This window comes from Mya arenaria, chromosome 5 (assembly GCF_026914265.1).
Source record: "Mya arenaria isolate MELC-2E11 chromosome 5, ASM2691426v1".
NCBI classification, from domain to species: Eukaryota; Metazoa; Mollusca; class Bivalvia; order Myida; family Myidae; genus Mya; species Mya arenaria.
Genome location: NC_069126.1, coordinates 47,963,869 through 47,978,288, shown reverse-complemented (window position 1 = coordinate 47,978,288; position 14,420 = coordinate 47,963,869). Strand labels below are relative to the sequence as shown.

The window sequence follows — 14,420 nt, the reverse complement described above, 5'->3', positions numbered from 1 at the left end:
GTTTTAACACGCTAAATGATTTGCCAAACTGTGTTTTAGCATGCACTAAAAGTGCATTTTACAAAATCATATGCGAGAACCTATCTGAGAGTTCTCACTTAACACCATTTATGCTATGTTCCGCCCCCTTATATGTTTTAGGTATATAGTAAGTTAGTGGACCAGTTTGGAATTTCGTTGGTATTTCCCATGTATTTCTTATCATTAAAGCATCGTGTAGACCTCGGGAATTTATCAGACGTTATATGAGTCTATATAACATAGTTATATACTCACTTTTATTTATTTTTCTCTATTTAATTTTAAGTGGCAATGAGGATTAAAGCTATGTTTATATTCGAATACAGTCCTTGTTCTAACTCGCTTGGCTCGAATTTCTCATTGACAAATGAATGCAAATAACAAATTTCTTATACCGATTGCAAGCATTGGTTTACAATTTGTCACATTGTTATATTTTCTGACTACCTCTATTCATGTGCATATCTGTTGAGAATATATAGACTTGTACCGTGTAACCAAATGTCACCTCTATTCACGTGTTTATGTGGTGAGAATATATAGACTTGTACCGTGTAACCAAATGTCACCTCTATTCACGTGTTTATGTGGTGAGAATATATAGACTTGTACCGTGTAACCAAATGTCACCTCTATTCACGTGTTTATGTGGTGAGAATATATAGACTTGTACCGTGTAACCAAATGTCACCTCTATTCACGTGTTTATGTGGTGAGAATATATAGACTTGTACCGTGTTACCTTATGTGAAACTGATACAAGTCAAGTCAAGTGAACCTCTCCTTTGCTTTGCTCACGGTCAAGCGATAAGCTGAGCCCTTTAACTCGTACCGCAGTAGCGTTTGTACCGCCTTCGTTTGTGTGGGTTTTTAGTACATTGTTGATGTTTTCACGGCAACACACTGACACCAAGATGACGTACGTTCCGATATAATGAAGATATTTCTACGCAAACCTCTACAATCAGGTAATCAGTAATTAGACTTTACGATGGGTGATCAAAGGTAAGTGGAGATTTGTCATTTCCATTACAGAGTACAAAACCTTGATTTCCTCCACATGAAAGAATGCCAATCACAACGGCTTTATGAGGCTCCCGCGATTCACGTCGTAAACAAGTGATTTTCGTCTTGAAATCGCATTGAAGTGACCTCGTGATTTCACCGCTCTATACAAATATACAAAGTACTGTTCTCAGATTTAAAGAGTGCTTGTTGCCTCGATGGCAAGGTCATATTTAACCGTTGAAGCCAGGATTGTTTTGAGGAACACTTAGTACTGAACATCTAGTATAGTTTAAAAGTTTTGTATTACTTATTATAAAGTTATTACAACATTATTTGAATCACTCTCGTTTGCATGTAACACTTCTTAATGTTTGTTATATTATGTAGATATATTTGTACACTTGCATACATAATATAATAAAACAAACAGTGCCAGTTCAGCATTGGCAATTGTTCCTGCTGTGAACTGACACTTACATCAAGCGTCCACTAAAACGTGTACGGTTTAAGTGTCAGGGAAGTCGTACAGTTAAACATTAGTAATATTGGCACGTGCATGTACGCGCTATACTTGCAGTCTTTTGATGTTCTCCAAAAGAAGCACGATTTCATCATGGACTGGGGTGGAGTTAACATGCATTAAAATGTTGAAAAGTTTTGTGAATTTAGCTGCAATATGACAACGGGAAGTTTTTGCAGAGTTTGGAGTATCTGAAGTTCCAAACGGTCAGCTTTACGTCTATTGTTGTTGTTTTTATTTTATTTATATTGTTTGACATTTTTTTTAAGATTTGTCGAGTTTTAATCAGGTCGTTGCCAGAAACTTGTGAGAAAAGGCTATTCACGGAATTAATACAATCTACAGCATTCCATTATATGGACTATACTGTTACGTTCTAAAGCTGAAGCTGGAGTTAATAGTTGCCTCTACAAACTACCTGATAATAGATTTGATTGCTGATTGTTTCAAATAAAACATTTAAGGTGCCATCAGTCAGATTGTTAATCGATGAAATATAATTGGATTCCATACGTTTTTACGACGCTATCCTTAAGGACATTACGTTTATTTTGTAACCGATCAATTATAAAGGCATTTCCTTAAATCTGTAAACCATTAGTTTCAACTGTGGAAGTTTTTCAGAATATATTACAAATCATATATGGACGAAACATCCAAAAAACAAAGGAATGGCGTCTCAAATGGACGGACTTTAAGGGAGCACTTCAGTGGGAGTCTTTTTAAACAAAACAAAAACAATTACAGGAGAACCGTTTAGGTTTTGCTCCCCAACTGAGAGAGCACTCAAGTGGGTGTATCAACATGTTAGGCCTTATAGACAAACTTGCATTTACGCTCTTTAAGTTATTTTATTGTAAAACGTTGGAGAATGTCGACCTTATGACTGTAACCAACGATACAACAGCTCAAGCACAAATATCTAGTATACATTATGATAAAAAGTGTCATTGATATTCAATGTGACTGTTAAATGATATGTACAATAATCTGTTCAGTCGAATACTTTTACCATTGACCTTATTAACATGGGGCTTTGAAACACACTATAACAACATAACTATCAATAGCTTCCCCATATGACCATAACAATCAACAGTGTCCCCGTACGACCATAACTATTAATAGCGTCCCCATATGACAATAACAATCTATAACGTCCCCATATGACAATAAGAATCAATAGCGTCCCCATATGACAATAAAATCAAAAGCGTCCCCATATGACAATAACAATCAAAAGCGTCCCCATATGACAATAACAATCAATAGCGTCCCCATATGACAATAACAATCTATAGCGTCCCCGTATGACCATAACTATCAAAAGCGTCCCCATATGACCATAACAATCTATAGCGTCCCCATATGACCATAACAATCAAAAGCGTCCCCATATGACAATAACAATCAAAAGCATCCCCATATGACCATAACAATCTATAACGTCCCCATAAGACCATAACAATCTATAGCGTCCCCATATGACCATAACTATCAAAAGCGTCCCCATATGACCATAACTATCAATAGCGTCCCCATAAGACCATAACAATCTATAACGTCCCCATAAGACCATAACAATCTATAACGTCCCCATATGACAATAACAATCAATAGCGTCCCCATATGACCATAACAATCAATAGCGTCCCCATATGACAATAACAATCAAAAGCGTCCCCATATGGCAATAACAATCAATAGCGTCCCCATATGACCATAACAATCTATAGCGTCCCTATATGACCATAACTATTAATAGCGCCCCCATAAGACAATAACAATGTATAATGTTCCCATATGACAATAACAATCAAAAGCGTCCCCATAAGACCATAACAATCAAAAGCGCCCCCATATGACAATAACAATCAATGGCGTCCCCATATGACCATAACAATCAAAAGCGTTCCCATATGACAATAACAATCTTTAGCGTCCCCATATGACCATAACAATCAAACGCGTCCCCATATGACCATAACAGTCAATAGCATCCCCATATGACCATAACAATCTATAGCGTCCCCATATGACCATAACTATTAATAGCGTCCCCATATGACCATAACAATTAATAGCGTCCCCATATGACCATAACAATCTATAGCGTCCCCATATGACCATAACTATTAATAGCGTCCCCATATGACCATAACAATTAATAGCGTCCCCATATGACCATAACAATCTATAGCGTCCCCATATGACCATAACTATTAATAGCGTCCCCATATGACCATAACTATTAATAGCGTCCCCATATGACCATAACAATCTATAGCGTCCCCATATGACCATAACTATCAAAAGCGTCCCCACATGACAATAACAATCTATATCGTCCCCATATGACCATAACTATTAATAGCGTCCCCATATGACCATAACAATATATAGCGTCCCCATATGACCATAACTATTAATAGCGTCCCCATATGACCATAACAATCTTTAGCGTCCCCATATGACCATAACAATCTATAGAATCCCCATATGACCATAACTATCAATAGGTCCCCATATGACCATAACAATGTATAACGTCCCCATAAGACCATAACAATCTATAGCGTCCCCATATGACCATAACAATGTATAACGTCCCCATAAGACCATAACAATCTATAGCGTCCCCATATGACCATAACAATCAATAGCGTCCCCATATGACCATAACAATCAATAGCGTCTCCATATGACCATAACTATCAATAGCGTCCCCATAAGACCATAACAATCTATAGCGTCCCCATAAGACCATAACAATCAATAGCGTCCCCATATGACCATAACTATCAATAGCGTCCCCATAAGACCATAACAATCTATAGCGTCCCCATAAGACCATAACAATCTATAGCGTCTCCATATGACCATAACTATCAATAGCGTCCCCATAAGACCATAACAATCTATAGCGTCCCCATAAGACCATAACAATCAATAGCGTCTCCATATGACCATAACTATCAATAGCGTCCCCATAAGACCATAACAATCTATAGCGTCCCCATAAGACCATAACAATCTATAACGTCCCCATATGACCATAACAATGTATAACGTCCCCATAAGACCATAACTATCAAAAGCGTCCCCATATGACCATAACTATCAAAAGCGTCCCCATATGACCATAACAATCTATAACGTCCCCATATGACAATAACAATCTATAGCGTCTCCATATGACCATAACTATCAATAGCGTCCCCATAAGACCATAACAATCTATAGCGTCCCCATATGACCATAACTATTAATAGCGTCCCCATATGACCATAACAATCTATAACGTCCCCATATGACAATAACAATCTATAGCGTCTCCATATGACCATAACTATCAATAGCGTCCCCATAAGACCATAACAATCTATAGCGTCCCCATAAGACCATAACAATCAATAGCGTCTCCATATGACCATAACTATCAATAGCGTCCCCATAAGACCATAACAATCTATAGCGTCCCCATAAGACCATAACAATCTATAGCGTCCCCATAAGACCATAACTATCAAAAGCGTCCCCATATGACCATAACTATCAAAAGCGTCCCCATATGACCATAACAATCTATAACGTCCCCATATGACAATAACAATCAATAGCGTCCCCATAAGACCATAACAATCAATAGCGTCCCCACATGACCATAACAATCAATAGCGTCCCCATATGACCATAACTATCAATAGCGTCCCCATATGACCATAACTATCAAAAGCGTCCCCATATGACCATAACTATCAATAGCGTCCCCATAAGACCATAACTATCAATAGCGTCCCCATAAGACCATAACTATCAATAGCGTCCCCATATGACCATAACTATCAATAGCGTCCCCATATGACCATAACTATCAATAGCGTCCCCATATGACCATAACTATCAAAAGCGTCCCCATATGACCATAACTATCAATAGCGTCCCCATAAGACCATAACTATCAAAAGCGTCCCCATATGACAATAACAATCAATAGCGTCCCCATATGACCATAACTATCAATAGCGTCCCCATATGACCATAACTATCAATAGCGTCCCCATATGACCATAACTATCAAAAGCGTCCCCATATGACCATAACTATCAATAGCGTCCCCATAAGACCATAACTATCAAAAGCGTCCCCATATGACAATAACAATCAATAGCGTCCCCATATGACCATAACTATCAAAAGCGTCCCCATATGACCATAACAATCAATAGCGTCCCCATATGACCATAACTATCAAAAGCGTCCCCATATGACAATAACAATCAATAGCGTCCCCATATGACCATAACAATCTATAGCGTCCCCATATGACCATAACAATCTATAACGTCCCCATAAGACCATAACAATCTATAGCGTCCCCATATGACCATAACAATCTATAACGTCCCCATATGACAATAACAATCAATAGCGTCCCCATAAGACCATAACTATCAAAAGCGTCCCCATAAGACCATAACAATCTATAGCGTCCCCATATGACCATAACTATCAATAACGTCCCCATATGACAATAACAATCAATAGCGTCCCCATAAGACCATAACTATCAAAAGCGTCACCATATGACAATATCAATCTATAGCGTCACCACATGACAATATCAATCTATAGCGTCCCCATATGACCATAACTTGACGAAACATTGAATTTTAAAGAACACGTGAAAAGAAAATACCGCACTGCTATTTTGAATTACATGAGAATAAAGAGCATTAGACAATATTTGACGAAAGAAGCAACTGAAGTTCTAGTGTTATCCCTAGTCATGTCCCACCTTGACTATTGCAACGTCATTCTCTATGGGATAGCCAAGTGCGACATATAGAAAATGCAGTGTATACAAAATATGTGCGCAAAACTCGTTCTATCTTGCTCTCGATATGATAGTTCCAAACAAGCTTTATACGATCTGCACTGGTTACCTGTGAAAGCTAGAATCACGTTCAAAATTTTAACTTTTATGTACAGCTGCTCAGTTGGAAACGCTCCAGAGTACCTTACCGAACTTTTTGAAGAACAACGACACAAGCGCAATCTACGCTCAACACAAACTTCAGGATGTTATAAAATACCATTCAATAAAAGAAAGACTTTCGCCGATAGGAGTTTCAGTACCGTTGGTCCGAAACTCTGGAACGAGCTTCCAAGTAACATCAGGAACTCGGTATCTTCAGACTGCTTTAAGAAAAACTTGAAAACGCATTCCTTCGGGGACTACTATGCATTATTCTAAATACACAGTATTGGTGGGCGGACTGTTTTGACCCAAATCATTTTCAGTTTTGTTCAACACTTATTTTTATATTATTTACTTCCTTCATGTATATTTTAAAAAATATATTCTACGATACTCTTAAATATAGGCCACACAGTACTCACATTGTGGTATATGACGCTTTTTGGTATGAGGCTTTCATGTTTTATAGTAGACACATATAAGTTTTAATTTAACTTATTCTTTTTTATTTTTCACACAATCGCATTTTATTTTATAATGTCGCATTTACCTGTCTTAAGTATGTTTCGTGTGTTTTATGAAATTGTATTGATGTCGATTTTATATTTGTTTACATTACTGTGTACAACGCCATTGAGTATATTTATAAAATTAGGCGTTCAATCAAATAAACAAGTTTCAAGTTTCAAGTTTCATAACTATCAATATCGTCCCCATATGACCATAACAATCAAAAGCGCCCCCATATGACAATAACAATCAATAGCGTCCCCATATGACCATTACAATCAATAGCATCCCCATATAACCACTACAATCAATAGCGTCCCCATATGACCACCAGCACCATAACAATCAATAGCGTTCCCACATAGCCACCAACATCATAACAATCAAAGGCATCCCATTAAAACAAACAAACCGGTTACCGAGTTCTAATACATTAGTTAATTTAGTGTGTATATTTGCGTCATAATATTCAAGAGAGAACAATTTACTTTAACACAGGTACTCAAAAGCACATAGTTTAACTAACAGTATATGAAACACATAAGAGGCTATCTGATGGCATGGATGATACCAGATTTTTGGAATTCTGAAATAAACCACCTAAACGATCATCTGTTCAAAATTTGTAGAACACATAGAGCATGTGATTTACTGTATTCATTTGGCAATACACTGAATGTACTGCTTAAGTACTGTCAAAATGGGAAGCTTCATCACATCACATGCAAAGGTTCATTTCGAGTGCCTAAGACCATTGTGCTGCCAATACCTTAAGCCGGTTCATTTCGGGGGCCTGAGACCAGTGGGCTACCAATACCTCAAGCCGGTTCATTTCGGGGGCCTAAGACCAGTGGGCTACCAATACCTCAAGCCGGCTCATTTCGGGGGGCTAAGACCAGTGGGCTACCAATACCTCAAGCCGGCTCATTTCGGGGGCTAAGACCAGTGGGCTACCAATACCTCAACCCGGTTCATTTCGGGGGCCTAAGACCAGTGGGCTACCAATACCTCAAGCCGGTTCATTTCGGGGGCCTGAGACCAGTGGGCTACCAATACCTCAAATCGGTTCATTTCGGGGGCCTGAGACCAGTGGGCTACCAATACCTCAAGCCGGTTCATTTCGGGGGCCTTAGACCAGTGGGCTACCAATACCTCAAGCCGGTTCATTTCGGGGGCCTGAGACCAGTGGGCTACCAATACCTCAAGCCGGTTCATTTCGGGGGCCTAAGACCAGTGGGCTACCAATACCTCAAGCCGGTTCATTTCGGGGGCCTGAGACCAGTGGGCTACCAATACCTCAAGCCGGTTCATTTCGGGGGCCTGAGACCAGTGGGCTACCAATACCTCAAGCCGGTTCATTTCGGGGACCTGAGACCAGTGGGCTACCAATACCTCAAGTCGGTTCATTTCGGGGGCCTGAGACCAGTGTGCTACCAATACCTCAAGCCGGTTCATTTCGGGGGCCTGAGACCAGTGGGCTACCAATACCTCAAGCCGTTTCATTTCGGGGGCCTGAGACCAGTGGGCTACCAATACCTCAAGCCGGTTCATTTCGGGGGCCTGAGACCAGTGGGCTACCAATACCTCAAGCCGGTTCATTTCGGGGGCCTGAGACCAGTGGGCTACCAATACCTCAAGCCGTTCATTTCGGGGGTCTGAGACCAGTGGGCTACCAATACCTCAAGTCGGTTCATTCCAGGGGCCTGAGACCAGTGGGCTACCAATACCTCAAGTCGGTTCATTTCGGGGGCCTGAGACCAGTGGGCTACCAATACCTCAAGCCGGTAATTACGGGGGCCTGAGACCAATGGGCTACCAATACCTCAAGCCGGTTCATTACGGGGGCCTGAGACCAGTGGGCTGCCAATACCTCAAGTCGGTTCATTTCGGGGACCTCAGACCAGTGGGCTACCAATACCTCAACCAATACCTCAAGCCGGTTCATTATGGGGGCCTGAAACCAGTGGGCTACCAATACCTCAAGCCGGTTCATTTCGGGAGCCTGAGCCCAGTGGGCTACCAATACCTCAAGCCGGTTCATTTCGGGGACCTGAGACCAGTGGGCTACCAATACCTCAAGCCGGTTCATTTCGGGGGCCTGAGACCAGTGGGCTACCAATACCTCAAGCCGGTTCATTTCGGGGACCTGAGACCAGTGGGCTACCAATACCTCAAGCCGGTTCATTTCGGGGACCTGAGACCAGTGGGCTACCAATACCTCAAGCCGGTTCATTTCGGGGACCTGAGACCAGTGGGCTACCAATACCTCAAGCCGGTTCATTTCGGGGACCTGAGACCAGTGGGCTGCCAATACCTCAAGCCGGTTCATTTCGGGGGCCTAAGACCAGTGGGCTACCAATACCTCAAGCCGGTTCATTTCGGGGGCCTAAGACCAGTGGGCTACCAATGCCTCAAGCCGGTTTATTTCGGGGGCCTGAGACCAGTGGGCTGCCAATACCTCAAGCCGGTTCATTTCGGGGGCCTAAGACCAGTGGGCTACCAATACCTCAAGCCGGTTCATTTCGGGGGCCTAAGACCAGTGGGCTACCAATGCCTCAAGCCGGTTTATTTCGGGGACCTGAGACCAGTGGGCTACCAATACCTCAAGTCGGTTCATTTCGGGGGCCTGAGACCAGTGGGCTACCAATACCTCAAGTCGGTTCATTTCGGGGGCCTGAGACCAGTGGGCTACCAATACCTCAAGCCGGTTCATTTCGGGGGCCTGAGACCAGTGGGCTACCAATACCTCAAATCGGTTCATTTCGGGGGCCTGAGACCAGTGGGCTACCAATACCTCAAGCCGGTTCATTTTGACAGCCTAAGACGAGTGTGCTACCAATACCTCAAGCCGGTTCATTTCGGGTGTTTAAGACCAGTGGGCTACCAATACCTTAAGCCGGTTCATTTCGGGGGCCTGAGACCAGTGGGCTACCAATACCTCAAGCCGGTTCATTTCGGGGGCCTGAGACCAGTGGGCTACCAATACCTCAAGCCGGTTCATTTTGACAGCCTAAGGCGAGTGTGCTACCAATACCTCAAGCCGGTTCATTTCGGGGGCCTCAGACCAGTGGGCTACCAATACCTCAAGTCGGTTCATTTCGGGGGCCTGAGACCAGTGGGCTACCAATACCTCAAGCCGGTTCATTTCGGGGGCCTGAGACCAGTGGGCTACCAATACCTCAAGCCGGTTTATTTCGGGGGCCTGAGACCAGTGAGCTACCAATACCTCAAGCAGGTTCATTTCGGGGGCCTGAGACCAGTGGGATACCAATACCTCAAGCCGGTTCATTTCGGGGGCCTGAGACCAGTGGGCTACCAATACCTCAAGTCGGTTCATTTCGGGGACCTGAGACCAGTGGGCTACCAATACCTCAAGCCGGTTCATTTCGGGGACCTGAGACCAGTGGGCTACCAATACCTCAAGCCAGTTCATTTCGGGGACCTGAGACCAGTGGGCTACCAATACCTCAAGCCGGTTCATTTCGGGGGCCTAAGACCAGTGGGCTACCAATACCTCAAGCCGGTTCATTACGGGGGCCTAAGACCAGTGGGCTACCAATACCTCAAGCCGGTTCATTTCGGGGACCTGAGACCAGTGGGCTACCAATACCTCAAGTCGGTTCATTTCGGGGACCTGAGACCAGTGGGCTACCAATACCTCAAGTCGGTTCATTTCGGGGGCCTGAGACCAGTGGGCTACCAATACCTCAAGTCGGTTCATTACGGGGGCCTGAGACCAGTGGGCTACCAATACCTCAAGTCGGTTCATTTCGGGGGCCTGAGACCAGTGGGCTACCAATACCTCAAGTCGGTTCATTTCGGGGGCCTGAGACCAGTGGGCTACCAATACCTCAAGACGGTTCATTCTGGGTCCTGAGACCAGTGGGCTACCAATACCTCAACCCGGTTCATTACGGGGCCTGAGACCAGTGGGCTACCAATACCTCAACCCGGTTCATTTTGACAGCCTAAGACGAGTGTGCTACCAATACCTCAAGCCGGTTCATTTCGGGGGCCTAAGACCAGTGAGCTACCAATACCTCAAGCCGGTTCATTTCAGGGGCCTGAGACCAGTGGGCTACCAATACCTCAAGATGGTTCATTTCGGGGGCCTTAGACCAGTGGGCTACCAATACCTCAAGCCGGTTCATTTCGGGGGCTTTGGACCAGTGGGCTACCAATACCTCAAATCGGTTCATTTCAAGTGCCTAAGACAAGTGGGCTACCAATACCTCAAACCGGTTCATTTCGAGTGCCTAAGACCAGTGGGCTACCAATACCTCAAGCCGGTTTATTTCGAGTGCCTTAGACCAGTGGGCTACCAACACCTCAAGCCGGTTCATTTCGGGGGTCTTCAACTAGTTTACTGGCGATGACTAGAACCGATTCGTTTCCAAATATTAAAACGTTTCGAAAGTTGTGTTTTTAAGTTTTGAGGACAAAGGTTGTTGTTGTTGTTGTTGTTTTCAATAGTATTACACACACCATTTGCAACAGGTTTTTGTGTAGAGAGGACATGAGCAAACTTAAGATTTTTATCAGTACAAATCTATATCGCTCGAATATTTTTCTGTTTATTTGCTAAATATTGAACCTCGAAACTAGGTTTTGAAATACTTAATGTTTTGGTCTTTCAAGCCTGAATTCTTGAATTCCTGGAGGTCTTTGAATTCTTCTATCTATAAGCTTCAACAGGGAATTGCGTACGTCTGAGAAGACACGTGTACAGCTGTGTCGAACACCGCTTATTTGTCGATGTCTTAAAGTTTAACATGATTATTGCGGTCCGATTAAACCCGTGTTGGCAACTATACACATGTAAAATGAATGTATGTACTACATAGGCACTATATTACGCACTTCAGTATGTAATATGAGTGTAATTATATGCTATTAGCACCAAGCATGTTATAAAACTGCTAATTTGCAGAAATTACAAGGTCTATTTATATATTTTAATATCCAGTTATACTCGAGGATAATGATAACATGTCATGCTATGTTATGTTAATGTTCTAATCATACATTCCAACTATCCAAAGAGCAATATATCAAATGTATGATGAAATTCAAGAGCATTGAAATATAAGAATAAAGTCACAATAATAAGAGAATATTAGTTATACAACATAGTTGACTGTTTGGTGGTGATTTCAAGAAAGTCCACTGCTCGTTCAAAGGTACACTTATAATAAATTGATTACATTAACGAAATGGAAGGTATCTTCATGCTTTGATATCATCGTACGCGAGAAAATACATTGTAATAGCATATAAGAAAAGACAAAATATCAGTTATACCTTACGTCATATTTAATCATTAATATTGCTCTTAAATTGAATTGAATTGTAGCAACTGTGCTATGTTTTATAACCTAAAGAAGTATGTTATATCAAATAATAGGTTATATATCTTTGACATAATTTAGCTATGATGACTTTTAGACCCATTGAGTCGGGAGCAAATATCTGTAAATACCTTGTTATTATTGTGTTGTAAGTGCACATGCAACTTATTATAAACAGCTTACGTACTTTAATTCAATAGTTAAGGTTTGCGTTATATGGTATTATGATTGTGTTGGAAGGAAAATTCTTTGGGATAAAAACAGATGAAATTAAGTATATCTTATTAGTGTGGTCCTTGCGCTTATTTCTTAACACTTGCAATAAGGCATGATAACAATTGTTTGGATTGCTACTTTCGTGTCAAAAGACGTCCGCCTAGACCTTTTTTATTGACAAATACGGTCTCAGCAAGAAATAATCTAAATTTAGTAAAACGGCAAATACAATGCCAAATACTTTCGAAATGAAAGTTAAGATTTAGCATAGACTTAAGGGAACTTGATAAAGAATTCATCTTACTTGCTGCATCCTGATGCTTGGGCGACCAGCTCATGAATGTCGCGTGCACTACAATGCTTGCTGAATACAATCTGAAATGTAAGAAATGTGGTGTAATAACCCTTTCTATAATAAAGAGGTTGCGCAAAAGAAGTACTTCGGAGTGCGGTTGCGATGTAGATTAATACCGTTTGCAAAGTTCACTAACAACCTGTACTTGGAGACTCGCTGAAGATGCCATAACTAACGTTCCTCGTAATTTTGACAGAAATATTTATCATTTTTAATTGATACCCTGAGTTGCAAGTAGTATCTATAATGATCGGTAGGGCCTCATTTCCCGAGTTTATTCTTTATATTTTTCAAACTTGTCATTTTAATCAAATCATATTTAATTCTTGCTTTGATATTTGTCGATTTCTGGAAGGAAGGGCCATCAATATATATTTCTATTCAACCATTGACAGCATACCCTGTGTCATTATATCCATCATCAAGATAATAATGCTTTTGTCCTGGAAAAACTGCTTATCTGGAAATTAAACCCTAAATCCATACGAAATCTAGTTCAAATAAAGTAAATAGGCCAGGTCGTGCAATGTTTGTCATACCTGAATCAGTTACTATGAAGCGAGCTTATCAGTAAATCTATTTCAGCATTAGCATATAGGCTGCCTATAGACTGGTGTGCATATGCCTATTGCTGGTTCGTGCTATTGCCGTTTAAAACACTCCAATAGACAGCGTGCGTATACCACGTGATAAATTGCGTGTATACCGCGTGATAAATTGCGTGTATACCACGTGATAAATTGCGTGTATACCGCGTGATAAATTGCGTGTATACCGCGTGATAAATTGCGTGTATACCGCGTGATAAATTGCGTCATAAATGCTTAGTCGGAAGGCAACATTGTGCTTCGAATGAAGACTTTAAACAAAGATAACTTTACTATTTCTTCACCTTTTAAAATAAAAAAATGGCGCAGTCTACGCCGTTGACGGAGACCCGCCTATTGGTTTTTGACCAGAGATTAATTGAGAGTGTAGTTTCTTAAAACACTTCGACAATACTTTTCACAAAACGGCCGTCTGACGGCGCACTGTAAAAACATTATTTTGGAAACAGGTTTGTCAAAGTGTTTGATGAAACTAATCACCTTATCAAGCTCCGGTAATAAAACGAAGGCGGGGCTCTTTCATCTAAGTCTTCATTTTAAGCAAAAGGTTGCCTTCCAACTTAGCCTAAATGACCAAAATTATCACGTGGTATACACACACTGAAAGGGTTATTCATTACGTCTAGTTTGTCTATATATATATATATATATATATATATATATATATATATATATATATATATATAAAAGTTCACGGGAAAAGGCATGGCGCAAACTATGACAGTGATAAGCAAGTAAAGAATTGCATAAACGCTTTAAAAGTTATGACACACAAATCTTTAGAATAAAATTATGCATTGTTTATGTTTTATTAAACAGAGGAAACGTTTAGGAAGATATAAATAGGGTTTTG

The 14,420-nt window shown here is 41.2% G+C and overlaps 1 protein-coding gene across 3 annotated transcripts in view; it reads right to left on the bottom strand.

The window, feature by feature from the left end:
- The window catches only part of LOC128236282 (high affinity cGMP-specific 3',5'-cyclic phosphodiesterase 9A-like), a 77,323-nt gene that overhangs the window by 55,772 nt on the left and 7,131 nt on the right, over positions 1-14,420 (bottom strand). For all 3 annotated transcript variants that reach the window (XM_052951168.1, XM_052951167.1, XM_052951169.1), the window contains exon 2: positions 12,909-12,979. In XM_052951168.1, the coding sequence (XP_052807128.1) occupies positions 12,909-12,979 (71 nt within the window). The remainder of the gene's footprint in view (positions 1-12,908; positions 12,980-14,420) is intronic.